At 38.7% G+C, this 13,742-nt stretch overlaps 1 protein-coding gene across 3 annotated transcripts in view; it reads right to left on the bottom strand.

The window, feature by feature from the left end:
• Nucleotides 1-445: 445 nt before the first annotated feature.
• The window catches only part of LOC136677852 (probable global transcription activator SNF2L2), a 39,751-nt gene continuing 26,454 nt past the window's right edge, over nt 446-13,742 (bottom strand). The window contains exons 29-35 of one of the 3 annotated variants that reach the window (XM_066655525.1): nt 11,483-11,700; nt 8,178-8,283; nt 7,676-7,777; nt 4,895-5,018; nt 3,599-3,732; nt 2,696-2,709; nt 446-1,583 (exon numbers count right to left, since the gene is read on the bottom strand). In XM_066655525.1, coding sequence (XP_066511622.1) covers nt 1,529-1,583; nt 2,696-2,709; nt 3,599-3,732; nt 4,895-5,018; nt 7,676-7,777; nt 8,178-8,283; nt 11,483-11,700 — 753 coding nt within the window. In that variant the 3' untranslated portion in view covers nt 446-1,528. Of the gene's footprint in view, nt 1,584-1,606; nt 2,710-3,598; nt 3,733-4,894; nt 5,019-7,675; nt 7,778-8,177; nt 8,284-11,482; nt 11,701-13,742 lie in introns of those variants that run through there. The other 2 variants (XM_066655523.1, XM_066655524.1) reach the window with 2 other exon arrangements.

A 13,742-nucleotide genomic window follows, 5' to 3' on the forward strand; every position in this document is an offset into this window, starting at 1 on the left:
CTCACTGTCTATTCTCTCAGCTCCACATTCAACAATTACAAACTGGAGTTCATCTGTTGCCCAGTATACATTGTTTGCCGCTTTCTTCAATATTCAGGGCTCCTACAGGATCACCACAGAGCAGATCAGCCACACGGATCGTGGTGGTGGTGGTACATTAGTGTGTGTAGTGCTGGTATGAATGGATCAGACACAGCAGTGCTGCTGGAATTTCCTTTGCAATGAATTTTAAAGTTGGTTTAAAAAAAGCCAAGAGGTTTAGGTTGTTTATATGGATTTCAGATTTATACCATATAGACTTAAATTAAGAAGTATAGTGAGATATAAATTTTTGTCCAACTCTATGTATAGCTGCATTTTTTTTGTTGCTCAATGTTGAGTTTCTAAATAAGCCTTTTAGCCAATTCCCATTAACTTAGTAAAGATACTGAAGCACAGACAACCCTTCAAAATCTGACGTTTATTTGCTTTGGGCTATGAGATACAACCACAAAGACAATGTGCAAAGAAAGCAAAGATTGACATTTCAGGAAAGCTGATGAGCAAAGGGTGAATATTAGAAGATCTCAACGGCAACAAGAGGACAGACAATAAGAGAGAAAACTGACACTAATACTGGTATAAGTAAGTTCATGAAAATACACAAACTCATAGCATTCAAAATATCAATATATCAATACAGTATCAAGGTTTACAATGAGCTTGTTTTTTTTCCCCAAAAAATGTTTGGCCTCTTAACAAAACCACAAATCTTTGAAAAGAGAATACAAAAATATCTGTGAGAGCTGGTATTAAAGGCAAGATACACAAGAGGCCTGAATGAAGAAAACAGACAGAGGTCTATAATGTCTGAGTGAATCTCACAAAACACAGGAGCACCTCCTCAGGCTTCTCCAGCTGCTGAAACAGCACGAGGTCCATCAGCAGGTTGAATCAAAGACATATCCCAAGGTACAGCTGCTGCTTTTTTTTCCTTTTTTAAAATTTCATTTTACTGAGCTTATTAATAATCACAAAAATTAATGAGTTTAGGGACATGAACCCGTGTTGTAGGAATATCACTAAGGACGACTGGCAGAATATATGAAAGAAGACACTGGTTTGACCATGAGTCTCTATATTACCAGACAAATCTCTTAGAAATCATATATATATTTGTTTTTCATTTCATAGCTTATATATGAACTACAAAAGCATTCTGTCCTTCTGTCAGTCCACTCATGAAATGTCAGGTAAAATATTGCGCAAGGGATAACATACATACAAGCATAGTGAAAGAGCTTCTTCAGTACGTGTAGTGAAGCCGCATGATTGAGTTGATTAAACAGCCACTTGTGCACTTTTGTGCCTCTGCTCTGGTGAAAACAAGAATGTATGTTTTCTTCTAAATGAAGGTGATCTTTAAAAACCAAGCTGCAGAGACACAATGAGGTCCACAGAGAAAAAGAAGCTGGCGAAGGTAAAAATGAACAAAAAGCAAACCAGCCAAAAAGAAAAAAAGGAACATAATGAAATGATCATTCGTCCATCAGCTGGTCTCGTCTTCTTCACTCGTCTTCTGTGGGGCTGCCTTCTGACTGCTCCTGAGAACACACACCAGCCATGGAGAGAGATTATTATTCCCTTTATTAACAAAAAACTATCTTTCCACACTCCAACAACTTCCCTCAAACCCACCCCATTAAAAAAAAACAAAAAAAAACAAAACTACAGCAACAATAACAATTTGTGCGATGCCCCGTTGTTTTAAAACTGGAAAAACGAATGTTATTGCTCATGTGTGCATTGCACTTTGTGACAAGAAATTGGCTTAGTGCCAAATGTCTCCCTCCACCCCTGAAGAGGCACACTGTAGGTCAGAAAATAACAGCTTCAGTTCCAGTCAAACTAGTCCCCTGTCTGTTTGTGTGTAGTTTTTATTCATCTGTGTAGTGCACTATGAAGGGAGTTTGGTGCTATTTGGGACACAGATCGAGTCTCTCCTTCATAGCTGCTTCATGTGTACAGGCAAATCGATGCATGACGTCCGATCTTGCTGTTCACAATCGTGTTGCATGCCCGCAAATCTGATACAAAAACAATCTAGGATTACTTATGAAAGTGATACATATCAGGGCAAAAAATATCAGATGAGTCTCTTCAGGCTGGTGATGTGAACATAGTGCAACAGTCTGATCCTCATATGAGGGTCTAGGACACAGAGGCACCAATCCTTTGCCCCAAGACTAGCCCAAGGTACAGGTATTACAGATTTATACAGTACTGATGTCCATAGTCATAACCTGAATCATCATACCTCCCAGGTTAAACTAATCCACTCGTGGAGCCATGTGAAATCATTAATAGAAGCATTACATTTGTCTGGATCTGGATGACAGTAATGATTAAAACATTTATGAATTACTGTAACCATAGTAAAATATTATTTTAATAAGCCTACTCCTGACATACGTAGACCTGCTCCTCCTTCTGAAATCCAGGCCCCACTAGTGTCCGGCACTGACAGCTGCTCTGAGGAGACTCATTACATGAAGGGGCTGGGATACATTCTCACCCCTGGATAATGAGACACTCTGACAGAGACAGCCCCATAACAATCCTCATGCTACATAGGACCTGACACTCTGACTACAGCTGACCAGATTAAGAGCACAGAGAGGAACATTCTGGAAAAGTGAAGCCAGAAAGGACTTACGTTTTTCGTGTGAACTGCAGCCGAGGGGAACAAAGACAAGAATAGAGTGAGTAAAGGAGAAGGAAGGGTAAACAAAGGGAGAACACTGATCTTAAATCGACACCCTGTTCCAAAGCCTGATAAACAACAGTAATTGTAAATGTATATGATGATGATGTATGGGAGAACACATGAATATTCGAATACACAACATATTGAAACAAATATATAAAGAAGAGGGAGAACAAGGTTTAAAAAGCTTTGGCCTAAAGGTTAAAGAGGGCTTGGGACTGGTTTGATCCCCTCAACTGCCAGGAAACTGAATGAACAGTGTGTCTCCATCCTCATCGTCATTTATGGCTGCTGTGCCATGAGCCAGGCACCTAATCCCCAATGTGCATGTCTGCCTCTAATGCCCTGTGTGTGAGAGTTAAATACGAACACAATATTTTATAGCACTGATGTGCACCTGTGTGTTTATGGCTGCATGTGAATGAAAGAAAACAGCACTTAAAATTGTAGAATGTCATTTTTAAAAACGTATAGGATATATTAAATTTTTTAAAATCAACAAAAGATATCACAGAGCGTTCAATCAAAAGCAAACGACATCCTGCAATTTTCCTCAGAATCAATAAAGTGTGTTCCAAAGACGTTGGTCTCTAAACATTCACACATCGTGTTGTTTTTAGGAATTTCAGAGCAACTTCTTAGTAGTCTGTGGATGATAAATAATTTAAAGACAGTGCTGCCACACAATCCTTAAAAGCTTAAATAACCTGCATTCTTGAACACAATCTAGCGACAGCAGCACACAGTTCTGTAGTCAATACTAAAAGAGAACTATCAAAGAATGTGTGTGTGTGTGTGAATGTCAGATGAAGGAGCATGTGCTTTTGTTTGCTGATAGTAACGTAGACCTACATTCTCCTCCTGGTCCTCGTCACTGTCGTCGTCACTGACCACAGGTTTGGCTTTTGCCCGGCCTGGACGCTTCCTGCCTTTGTCATGGCGCTCCTCGCGCTTGTTCAGCTTGATCTTTACTTTCACTGACTTGGCTAGAGCAGGAGCCCAAAGAAACAAGAGTCAATCATACATTACATTGCTATATCCATAAATAACATTCATTTTGGATAATATATACATTATGGTTCACCATCTCAGCTGTCACTGTCCATTTTCTCAGCTCCACTGTCCACAGAAGAACCTTGTAGTTCTACAAATGCAGACTGTGGTCCAGTTGTTGCTGTGTATACATTGATTACACCCTTTCACTCTGTTCTTAAATGGTCAGGACTCCCACAGGACCAATTTGGATGGAGGATTTTTCTCAGCACTGAAGTGACCACCACGTCTGTGTCACTGCAACACTCATACCTGCTCTATGGTGGTCCTCTGGGGGTCCTGACCATTTAAGAACAGAGTGAAAGGGTGGACTACAGTCTGCATTTGTAGAACTACAAGGTGCTCCTGTGGACAGTGGAGCTGAGAGAATGGACAGTGTGTGTAGAGACAAGGTGGTCATTATTTTAGGGTTTGATGTGTGTATTTAAAAGTTGACAAATTAGCTCCCTTGTTCACAAGTGGACAGAGTTCTGGGGTGTCTTACTTAAACATCTGCGACCTGCTTTAGTAAAAATACAAATCAGGGAGTACAGTACTGTTCTCCCCTTTCTAAAAAACCCTTCTCTTCTCCATCTTCATTTTCACATATTTTGGTTCCTGGTACAAAAATATGCAAATGCATTTTTATAATGTTTTTTTAAGAATAGGTTCCCTACAAAAGAATTTCCCCTACATAACCTTGAGCAGAAATAACAAGAAAGCAAGAAAGCATTCTACACTGGTGAGAAGAAAAACTAATTGTCAATCAAAACTGTGAAGTGGAGCGATTGCCTGGTCTGACATAAAGGTGTTTACTTTTTATCAGCACTTTATCAGCAAGGTTGTGTTGCGAGTGTCATCATTCAATCATTAATATGCAATGACATTCTCAGTTCAGGTGTTCTGTAAAACAATATCTCACTTATACAAAACTGTCATTTGCAGTGCACTAGACGACTGGCAACAAAGGGAACATATTTCTGACATTTTTAAAAGCCTGCACATTTAGAAAATGTAACCAAAAACCAATTTTATGATACAGGTTACTCATTAAAAATAGTAACAAATTGGACTTATTTGCAAGAAATACAAGGAAAAATAAAGGGAAATTCTTACACTCAGCCTCTGACTCATCATCATCATCGTCATCATCATTGCTGTCATCTTCGCTCTCTTCTTTGGCAATCTTCTGTCTGGCACTCTTAAACACAGACTGCAGCACAATGGAGTCCTCATAAATCTGAGGGGAAAAAAAAAAAAAACACCAGTGTGTTAGTCACAGCTAGAAGATAGCAATGAGGACCTTGGTGCATGGCTGAAGAAGCTGTCTTTTCTTCAAGTACATTTCAATATAGAAATAGTGGTTAATGAACAGGTGACATAATTTAAAAAAGTATACTCTTTACAAATAAAAGCCTTTCCTTTTCTAACCGGAGAGCAAGAGTTATACACAATAGCTAATGCTATCATACAGTTAGGTCAATGTAAACAAACCAAATATACACATATAAGAGATAATTTTCAGAAGAGTTGTGTCTGAAAGAAGGTTTACTGAAAGCTAAACATACCATTATCAAGTTATTACATTGACATAATAGGGTATGGCTGGGCAATTAATCGAAAATTAATCGAAATCGACATTCAGAACTTCTAATCAACATAATCTTGTCTATATCGATTATATTCATATTTTATTCTGTTATGTCCCCACTGTGTGTTCATGTGCTGCCCCTTTAAAACCGCACTACCAAGCTGTAGTCACATGATTCTGCCCCTGTCTGCCTCATGAGAGCAACCTAAACTCAGAGACCGACCGTGTGGCTCGAGCAGATCAGACCAAAGGAAATACAGTGTCTGTGGTGTGGGCGTGCTGTGTTTTGACTATAATTAAGATGACACTGAACAAAAGAAGTCAAATGTAAATGCTAAGAAAGTTTCAGCCAAAGCACAATCAAACACCAAATATAAACAGTGCTCAGAAAACAAGAGAGGAACAAGCTCCGGGCAACATTAGAAAAAATACGCCAGCTTTAACACTGGAGCATATTTACAGCACGAGCCTCGTCACTGAGCTATGAGGGTCAAAAACACAAAAAATATTAGTTCATTAATCATAATCGTGGTTTAAGGTACAATTCATCGTGATATTGATTTGTGCTCATATCAAACAGCACTACAACAGGGGGTTTGGAGGCCAAGAGTACAAAGTTCTACAAAAATGTTGGGAGAGTTATTTTTTAATGTGAGTTCTCTACAGATGTGAGCATTTGAGAGCAGATAAAACGATGGAATCAATTATAGAGAGGAGGATTTGCATCCTTAATTTCACTCTTTCTGGCAAACAACTGGGGACACTTTTATAGCAATCCAAAAGAAACATGCAAAAAAAGAGGTTATAAGTGGAAAGAGATGCTTAAATCTCAAACATGCAACATTTGCTGACAAAACTCCAACTAGAGGAAGGACAGGGTTCTGATAGAAATATAATTTATAAAGAAAATGTAATAGAGCAGACAAAAATCGAATAAAATTCGACAAGCTTCCTCTGAGACTCAATATATGACAAAATACCCCTAGATACCCTCCAAAACACAGCTTAAATACGGCACATTTTACTAGTGAATAATCTGAAGCATCACCAGATGTCAGTGGAGATTCTTCTGCATGGTGATCTGTGATCTGACTTTCATAAAAAAAAATTCATTCCATAGTGTTGTTAGAGTATCTTCATTGAGATCATAGCAGTGGGCATTACCTGCTTTCACTCACTCACCTGGGAACCTTCCAGATTGTATAAAAGCAATAGAACAATCAAGGTCATGTGCTATCATGAAATAACAGCACGGCTGAAATGGACTACAGTGACTACACTGCATCACAGCCATGCTGTTATTTCATGATAACACACTACCTCTCGTGTTCTACTGCTTAAATGCGTAAGTGGTAAAAATACAACCACACAAGTGAAAAAATCTATACATAAAGGACAATGTACATCACAAACGAGCAGCATAATGATTTTTGCACTAATGGAGTTCAGCGTTTGTGAAATTGTCAGTAAATGTATTCTTTGTACTAAGAGCTGCAGAGAGAAACGTAGTCAGTCTAAAGAGTAAACTAAAGTGGACTAGTAACAGTAACAATGAGTGCATCATAGTAGTATAAATGATTAGACTCAACAGGTAACAGTGTAGTGTAGTTTTGCACAGTTCAGACAGCAGATCATCAGTCACTTAATCTCCTTAAAGTGTCAATTAAATGTCACTTTTATGTGGAACAAATAGACCTAGCTTTTCACTGCCGATAATTCTGAGTAGCAAATATTGTGGTGAGTAAACAAATGACTTTATAAGAAAAGAAATGAGCGGCCGTTTCTGTGTCACACACTTGATACCTTTGTTACCTCAAATATGAATCACGATAGATGTTACAGCCATTCAGTGTTAATTTCTATTTTTTTTTTAATTTATATTGTTCAGAAGCCTAATATCCAAGCTTCTCGTCTGTCAAAATCAGACCCACGACGCACAACGTAAATTAGTCAGACAACCATAGCTTTCTGTCTCTCCGTGGCTGCTGTAGAGAAAATTTAGCCCACTGTTGATGCTACCTTCTAATGCCGAGCAGAGCACTCAGTGTCGTCTTCACTTAATTTCCAACTGTGAAAAAACTGCCAAATGAAATTTTCATTCCTAACAAGCATTTCGACAGCTCACTAACACTTTCCTGACACACAAACCTCTCCTGAGAAGCCACCTTGTCAGTGTAGATTCTTCTGCATGGTGATCTGTGATCTGACTTTCATAAAAAAAAAAAAAAAAAAATCATTCCATAATGTTGTTAGAGTATCTTCATTGAGATAATAGCAGTGGACATTACCTGCTTTCACTCACTCACCTGGGAACCTTCCAGATTGTAGGTTTGAGCATTAACACAAAGGAGCATTACGTCTTTCTCCAAATCACCCAGGCTTCTGTACTTATGGTTACGAACTCTCTCCTGAAAACAAATCACAAAGTGATTCAAATATACAAAGCACTCCAATTCCCATGCAGCAACTATAGCCTCTATTCACACTGCTGAAAAAAGAAAAGAAAGAAAGGCAGACAGCAATGGCACAGAATAACAAACTGAAAAAAACCCACAGTGAACTGTAAGCATTTAGTATTATTATTCTATATAATACTACTATAATTAGTAGTATTATGTTCAATTGGGCATTAATAATCAAAGGCTTCATGCCTGGTTAATCCCATTATCATATGTCCTAAGTTAATGAAAGGGTCAGTCAATCCTTTATCATGTCACAACTCTGAATAAAGAATAGAAAGTTGAGATTCAAGTTTAAGTTAAATAATTATCTTCAAGGGAGGGACTGAGCTCTTGCTTTGATATTTACCTTGATCTTCTTGAAGTCCACTGGCTTCGTTATCAGTTCGTAATACTCTGGCAGCTCTTTCCTGGAGGGCAGCTGCACAAAGACTTCACTGAGCTGGCGGCCTGATCTGTAATCAGACACAGCAAGCCAGGTTTAGTCGGATTCTTCTGAACAGCACGAACATTAAGAAAGGAATACGTGGCTGGCAAGGATATCCTGCTGACAGCATCTGATTTTCAGAAGCGCTTGCTGTACAAGTCTGTTTACATTAAAGGAAAAAGGATACCGTCAGCCATGGACAGTCGAATACGACTCTTCCAGGAATCAAACCTAAATTTTAGCTGAAAGTATTCTTCTAGTGAGATATAGAATTTAATTTAGGTGTGACAAATAACAGAGAAATATAAGATGTGTGTCCTTTTACTTGGGTGAAACTAGAATTGATACATTTATAAATCATGTTGTAAACGTAGATATCCCCCTCTCCTTTCCTTGCTTTATTTATCTTGCACAATGATAATTTTACATGTAAAACAATCGTAAACAGCCAATCACAATAAATGATACAATAACCACAAACATATTATGGACTGCTTTAGTTCTGGTGTGATGTTACAGTGTAACTTCACTTATAAATCAGCCAACGAACCAATCCAGTAATACAAAACACTGTTACAATATCACAAACTATTTTCAGCTTGTAACAGCTTGCCTTCTTAGACGCGGCCTGAAAGTGGGTTTTTAAACAGGTGGTAAATGAGATTTTACTGTCACAGGGGTGGTACTGCACTAACATGGTTAAATCATCCCCTGCCAGAATCCTAACAAGGTAGAAGCACACATGTCTTTAGATCACTAGTGCAATAATGAGTCATTCTTTACAGACAGTAAGTGTCTGTCAAGAATCATAGAAGGTTGATTCATCACCAATTTTACCATTAATTCAGGCTTAATTCTGGTTAAATGGTTGTGTGCTGGCCTCCACAGACCAATCAGAATTATAGTATGTAGCTCTTTTAGAAGGATAAACATCATTATTTATTCATTCATTATCTGTAACCCTTATCCAGTTCAGGGTCGTGGTGGGTCCAGAGCCTACCTGGAATCATTGGGCGCAAGGCGGGAATACACCCTGGAGGGGGCGCCAGTCCTTCACAGGGCAACACACACTCACACCTACGGACACTTTTGAGTCGACAATTCACCTACCAACGTGTGTTTTTGGACTGTGGGAGGAAACCGGAGTCCCAGAATCAAACCCACAACCTCCAGGTCCCTGGAGCTGTGTGACTGCGACACTACCTGCTGCACCACTGTGCCAAACATCATTATGCACATGATTATTTACCATCAAAATTTACTGCATTGTTTAAACAGCTGATCTAAAAACTACAGTGGATGGAATACAAGTAGCAATATTTGTGTATTAGTCACACAACTGCTGCCACTCTAAATACCCACAGACCATGTTACACAGATGCCAGATATAATACAGAAGCAATAACTATAAAAGCTTGCCATATTTAAATACGAAACAATGAAAATACAAAAATAAAGCTAATTCTGAAAAATCTTCTAGTTTTTGATTAGCACCAAATGAGTGCTCATTGCATGGAGCCTATGAGGGATACAGACAGGTTAGTGTGGCATTTAGTGTGAGCAATTTATTGTGCAGAATCCATTCGGATGAATTATTGATTAACACTGTAGGTGACAAATTATCCTTTCAGTTCAGAAGTGGACATGTCAACTGGTCAATAAAAAAACAACTAGCAGCATCATACTCCCTCTCACACAAAAAAGAGAGAAGGATGCAATGTTGGGAAAAATTACACTGAGATATTTTGTCTTTCAGCAGTGCAGGGTGAGTCAAAATTTGCAGGACACCCTTTTAATTCCTTGATGCGCTACCTCATCACCTTCCCATTGGAAAAACGTGCTCTTTTTTGATCCAATATGGCAGCTTTCAAGATGTTCCCGACATATCCCAAAAGATAAACCCCTCGCCTGTTTTATTAATAATGCATAAAGGGCTCATCTGAGAATTATAAATGTGGTGTCTAGAAGGGATACAGGATATTACAGAAGCAAAAACTCTGCTCATTGTTAAAGCAGCATTAATATAACGAAGCTTAAATATCATTTAAGGGAATTTATATGAGTGGCAAAATTGGCCATTTATAATAGTGTTCAGAATTGAAAACTTTAATACAAATAAAAGAGCAGCTATACACTGCTCAGCTATTCACGCACTACTGTGTGTCACTCACAGCAACCAGCAACAAACTGTGTGCAAGAATGGAGCAAAATAACTGATACTGGGCAAATATCTGCTCTGCTGTGGAAAATGGGAATGGTGTGACTTTTCCTTTGTGTGTCAGGCAGCCAAAAATACTAAATTAAGTCATATATAGCAGTGTGTGCACCTCTCTCTTGGCTCCTCTCGGTTGTTGTCTGCATTTCCCCCACTACCTCCTTGACTGTTCTGACTGTGAATCTGTTTCTTTTTTTTTCGTAACTCAGACATGCAGTGCCAGCTTCATCCATGCTGTGCTTGTGACATCACACGCCCTGAGATTTGACTATCGCACATGCGCTCATTGCGATGATGATGATGCAAAAATGATATCATGCAGCAGCTTCCAAAGTAAGACTTTCAAAGACAAGTCTTCTGTCCCACTGGAGACCGAAGGTCAAATATATAGGGTCTTGTCATTGTTTCTGAAAAGAGGTGCTACTGTAAAACTATTAAGACTTCCACAGATGCATGGTGCATCTACCAGCTTCTGTATTGTTTGAAATTCTGGACACAGTGATCTTGGTTCTTTTAAACCATTCCAGAGTATTGAGTCCATATGACTAGAAGACGGCCAGCCTCCCTGAAGGGCTTGAGTGGAAAATGTGCGCAACAAGCCAGAGCGTAGCTACAAGAATCACTTGCAATTAAGAAGAAAAGTCATACTCAGAAAGGGAAAGAATGTGACTTCATGGAAATCAGGTAGTAGGTTCTTGAAAAGAAAGTGATGTGGTGGGCTGTGAGGGGAAAAGACGAGGCCAATGGGAGCATATTTAAGAAAAGCAATCTAAAAATGCTGCCCGTAAAAAAACACCATACATTCAGTACATAATCACAGCGAACTGAAAAATGACCCAGCAGGTTAATCAGAACTGCCTGTGCAATAAATCACCTCCACCAAATATTAAAGTTAGCCTGACTGTGAAGTAATTGCTAAGAGACCGTTTGAACTGAGGGTGAAGTCGATGAGATTGGTCAAATTTAAACAGTGTTCTTGGCTTAAAGAATGATTTTTTTTCCATTCTCTTACCCATCTCTGTAGTTGATAACAGTATCAATGATAGCAGTCATCTGTTTAGTAAGTTTTGGGGGGTTGGGGGAAAGCTTCTCAGCCGGGGGTCGACCCCTCCTCTTCTTGGTTTTCTCTCCTTCTTCGCGCCTAATGCCTTTGTCCACATGTCTCCTCCGTTTACGCTTCTTCAGTCGGATCTCTTCCTCCATCTCCTCCAGGTTGCCATCTTCAATAGCCTGCAAGATCAAACCGAGATGACAATGAGACTGTAATGGAGCTTTCAAAGTCCCGTCTACAAAAGGTCAAATCCTGCAATTGAGTGAGTTCCCATTTCACTGATCTGGCTAATATGCATGACAATGAGTTTCTGACTTGAAACTTATTGTCATTTTCATCTGGCTGTCATGGCGGTGATCTCTCATTAAATTTGTCTTCACTGTATCTAGGGATGACTAAAACTACAGAATAGATTATGTCTGATTAAATCAGTCAAATATGGGGCCGCTAGGAGTCACATCACCCTTATAACCTAGTTTGATTGAAACACGTTAATTTAATGCAGTAGTGATCTTAATTACACATCAGTCAGTCTCCACCTCCTCTGCTCTTATTTTAAAGGATCCTCAGTTAAGACAAACAGTTCTTTATAGTACCATAAACACAATAATTGCATGCTTAAAATATTCTTTGCATTGTGAAAGGGTTCCTTAGATCAGTGTAAGTTGTATATGGTTCTATAGAACACCTTTTTGGAAATGGTTCTATAGAGCACTAAAAAAAAAAGTTATATTCTGCAGAAGACCCCTTTTTGGTTATATTTATAACTTGTTTTAAAAACAATACGTTCAATACATTTCAATATATTTACAATCAATCTAAAGAGCATGTTCACAATGAAAATAAGTATCCTGTAAATAGGCTAAGGTTATCTTGACATCGTAGATTCAATATAGGACAACTGACATTACTGAAAGACCCATGGAGAACCATCTTCTTTAAGAGAAAAAAACAAAACTGGGACAGAAAAAGCATTGACCTGAATAAATAAAGGGCAGTTACACCTGACAGTGACCCACCTGCCACTAAGTATGACTTATGAGTCCTTCAGTAGACTGAATGAGTCCCCACCGAAGGCTTCAGAGAAGACAAAGATGGAGACAGAGTTTTTGACAGCCCAAGTATACGGCAAGACATGTCAGAATGGAGGGGCATTACCATTTGTAGTTATGTTCGGAGTGAGGTGTGCACTGACACACCGTGTAGTACATTGCCGGGTCATTTGCTTCTCTTTTCTTATGGTTCTCTATAAAAACATAGATCTGAATCCTTGCTCAATCTACTTGTATAGTTAGTCACAAAAAGCAGCTATTTTGCCTTGTTAGATGTTTGCGTTTTCACTGCATTGACATGGACTACTGATGCTGCCACTCACTCAGTCTTATTGCCACTTACAGAAGTTTTAGCAAATATTTAATAGTTACATGCTCATAACACTACACAAGTGTATTTAGTCCTCAGGAAAACAGAGGAGGATGTTTTGAGACAATAATGTTTCTACAAGATTCACAAATAGAGTTTCACAATTTGTTTTCATGGTCATCTAAGTCTTAAAAACTTTCAAACATTCACAGCTTCAAGGCTATATATCTGAACCTGGTAAAAATAATCATTCGTTGTCTGTAACCGCTGATCCAGTTCAAGGTTGGGGTGAGTACGGAGCCTACCCGAAATCACACTCATACATTCACCCCTAGAGACTCTTCTGAGAAGCCAATTAACTTACCAATGCATGTTTTTGGAAACCAAAATCTGCCTTAAATCCCACAGAAAATCATTTTTCTACAACAGAAAAAAACTAGACCACAGAAGGATTTGTAAAGCAATATCATATTCTTAAATGTACTGCACTGGCATATTCAAGTAATAAGTCATTAGAGGCCTTGTGGTTTTACAGTGGTTAAAGGGCTTTTGATTATGTAATTGTTTTTAAGATCCTGGTGCTACTGCTGTATTTTTCTTTTCGGCTCAGACAAGGCTTAACCAGTTAAAGGCCTTCCATGATGAGCCTGAAAACTGTTCATTATTCTGCTTGATTCAGCTTTGAGTATTTTTAGACAGGTGTACAAACTATATGACATTATATTTATTACCATTATGGGATGCCACCTTTCTAATAAGCGCACTCTGTTCGTTATTATAGAGTATAAATGTCCAGGACAAACAAAATAATGAGATGGAGAGTTTGAATTCAGATAGTTTCTTTGTGCACTGCTTTTTC

Source organism: Hoplias malabaricus, chromosome Y (genome assembly GCF_029633855.1).
Source record: "Hoplias malabaricus isolate fHopMal1 chromosome Y, fHopMal1.hap1, whole genome shotgun sequence".
NCBI lineage: Eukaryota > Metazoa > Chordata > Actinopteri > Characiformes > Erythrinidae > Hoplias > Hoplias malabaricus.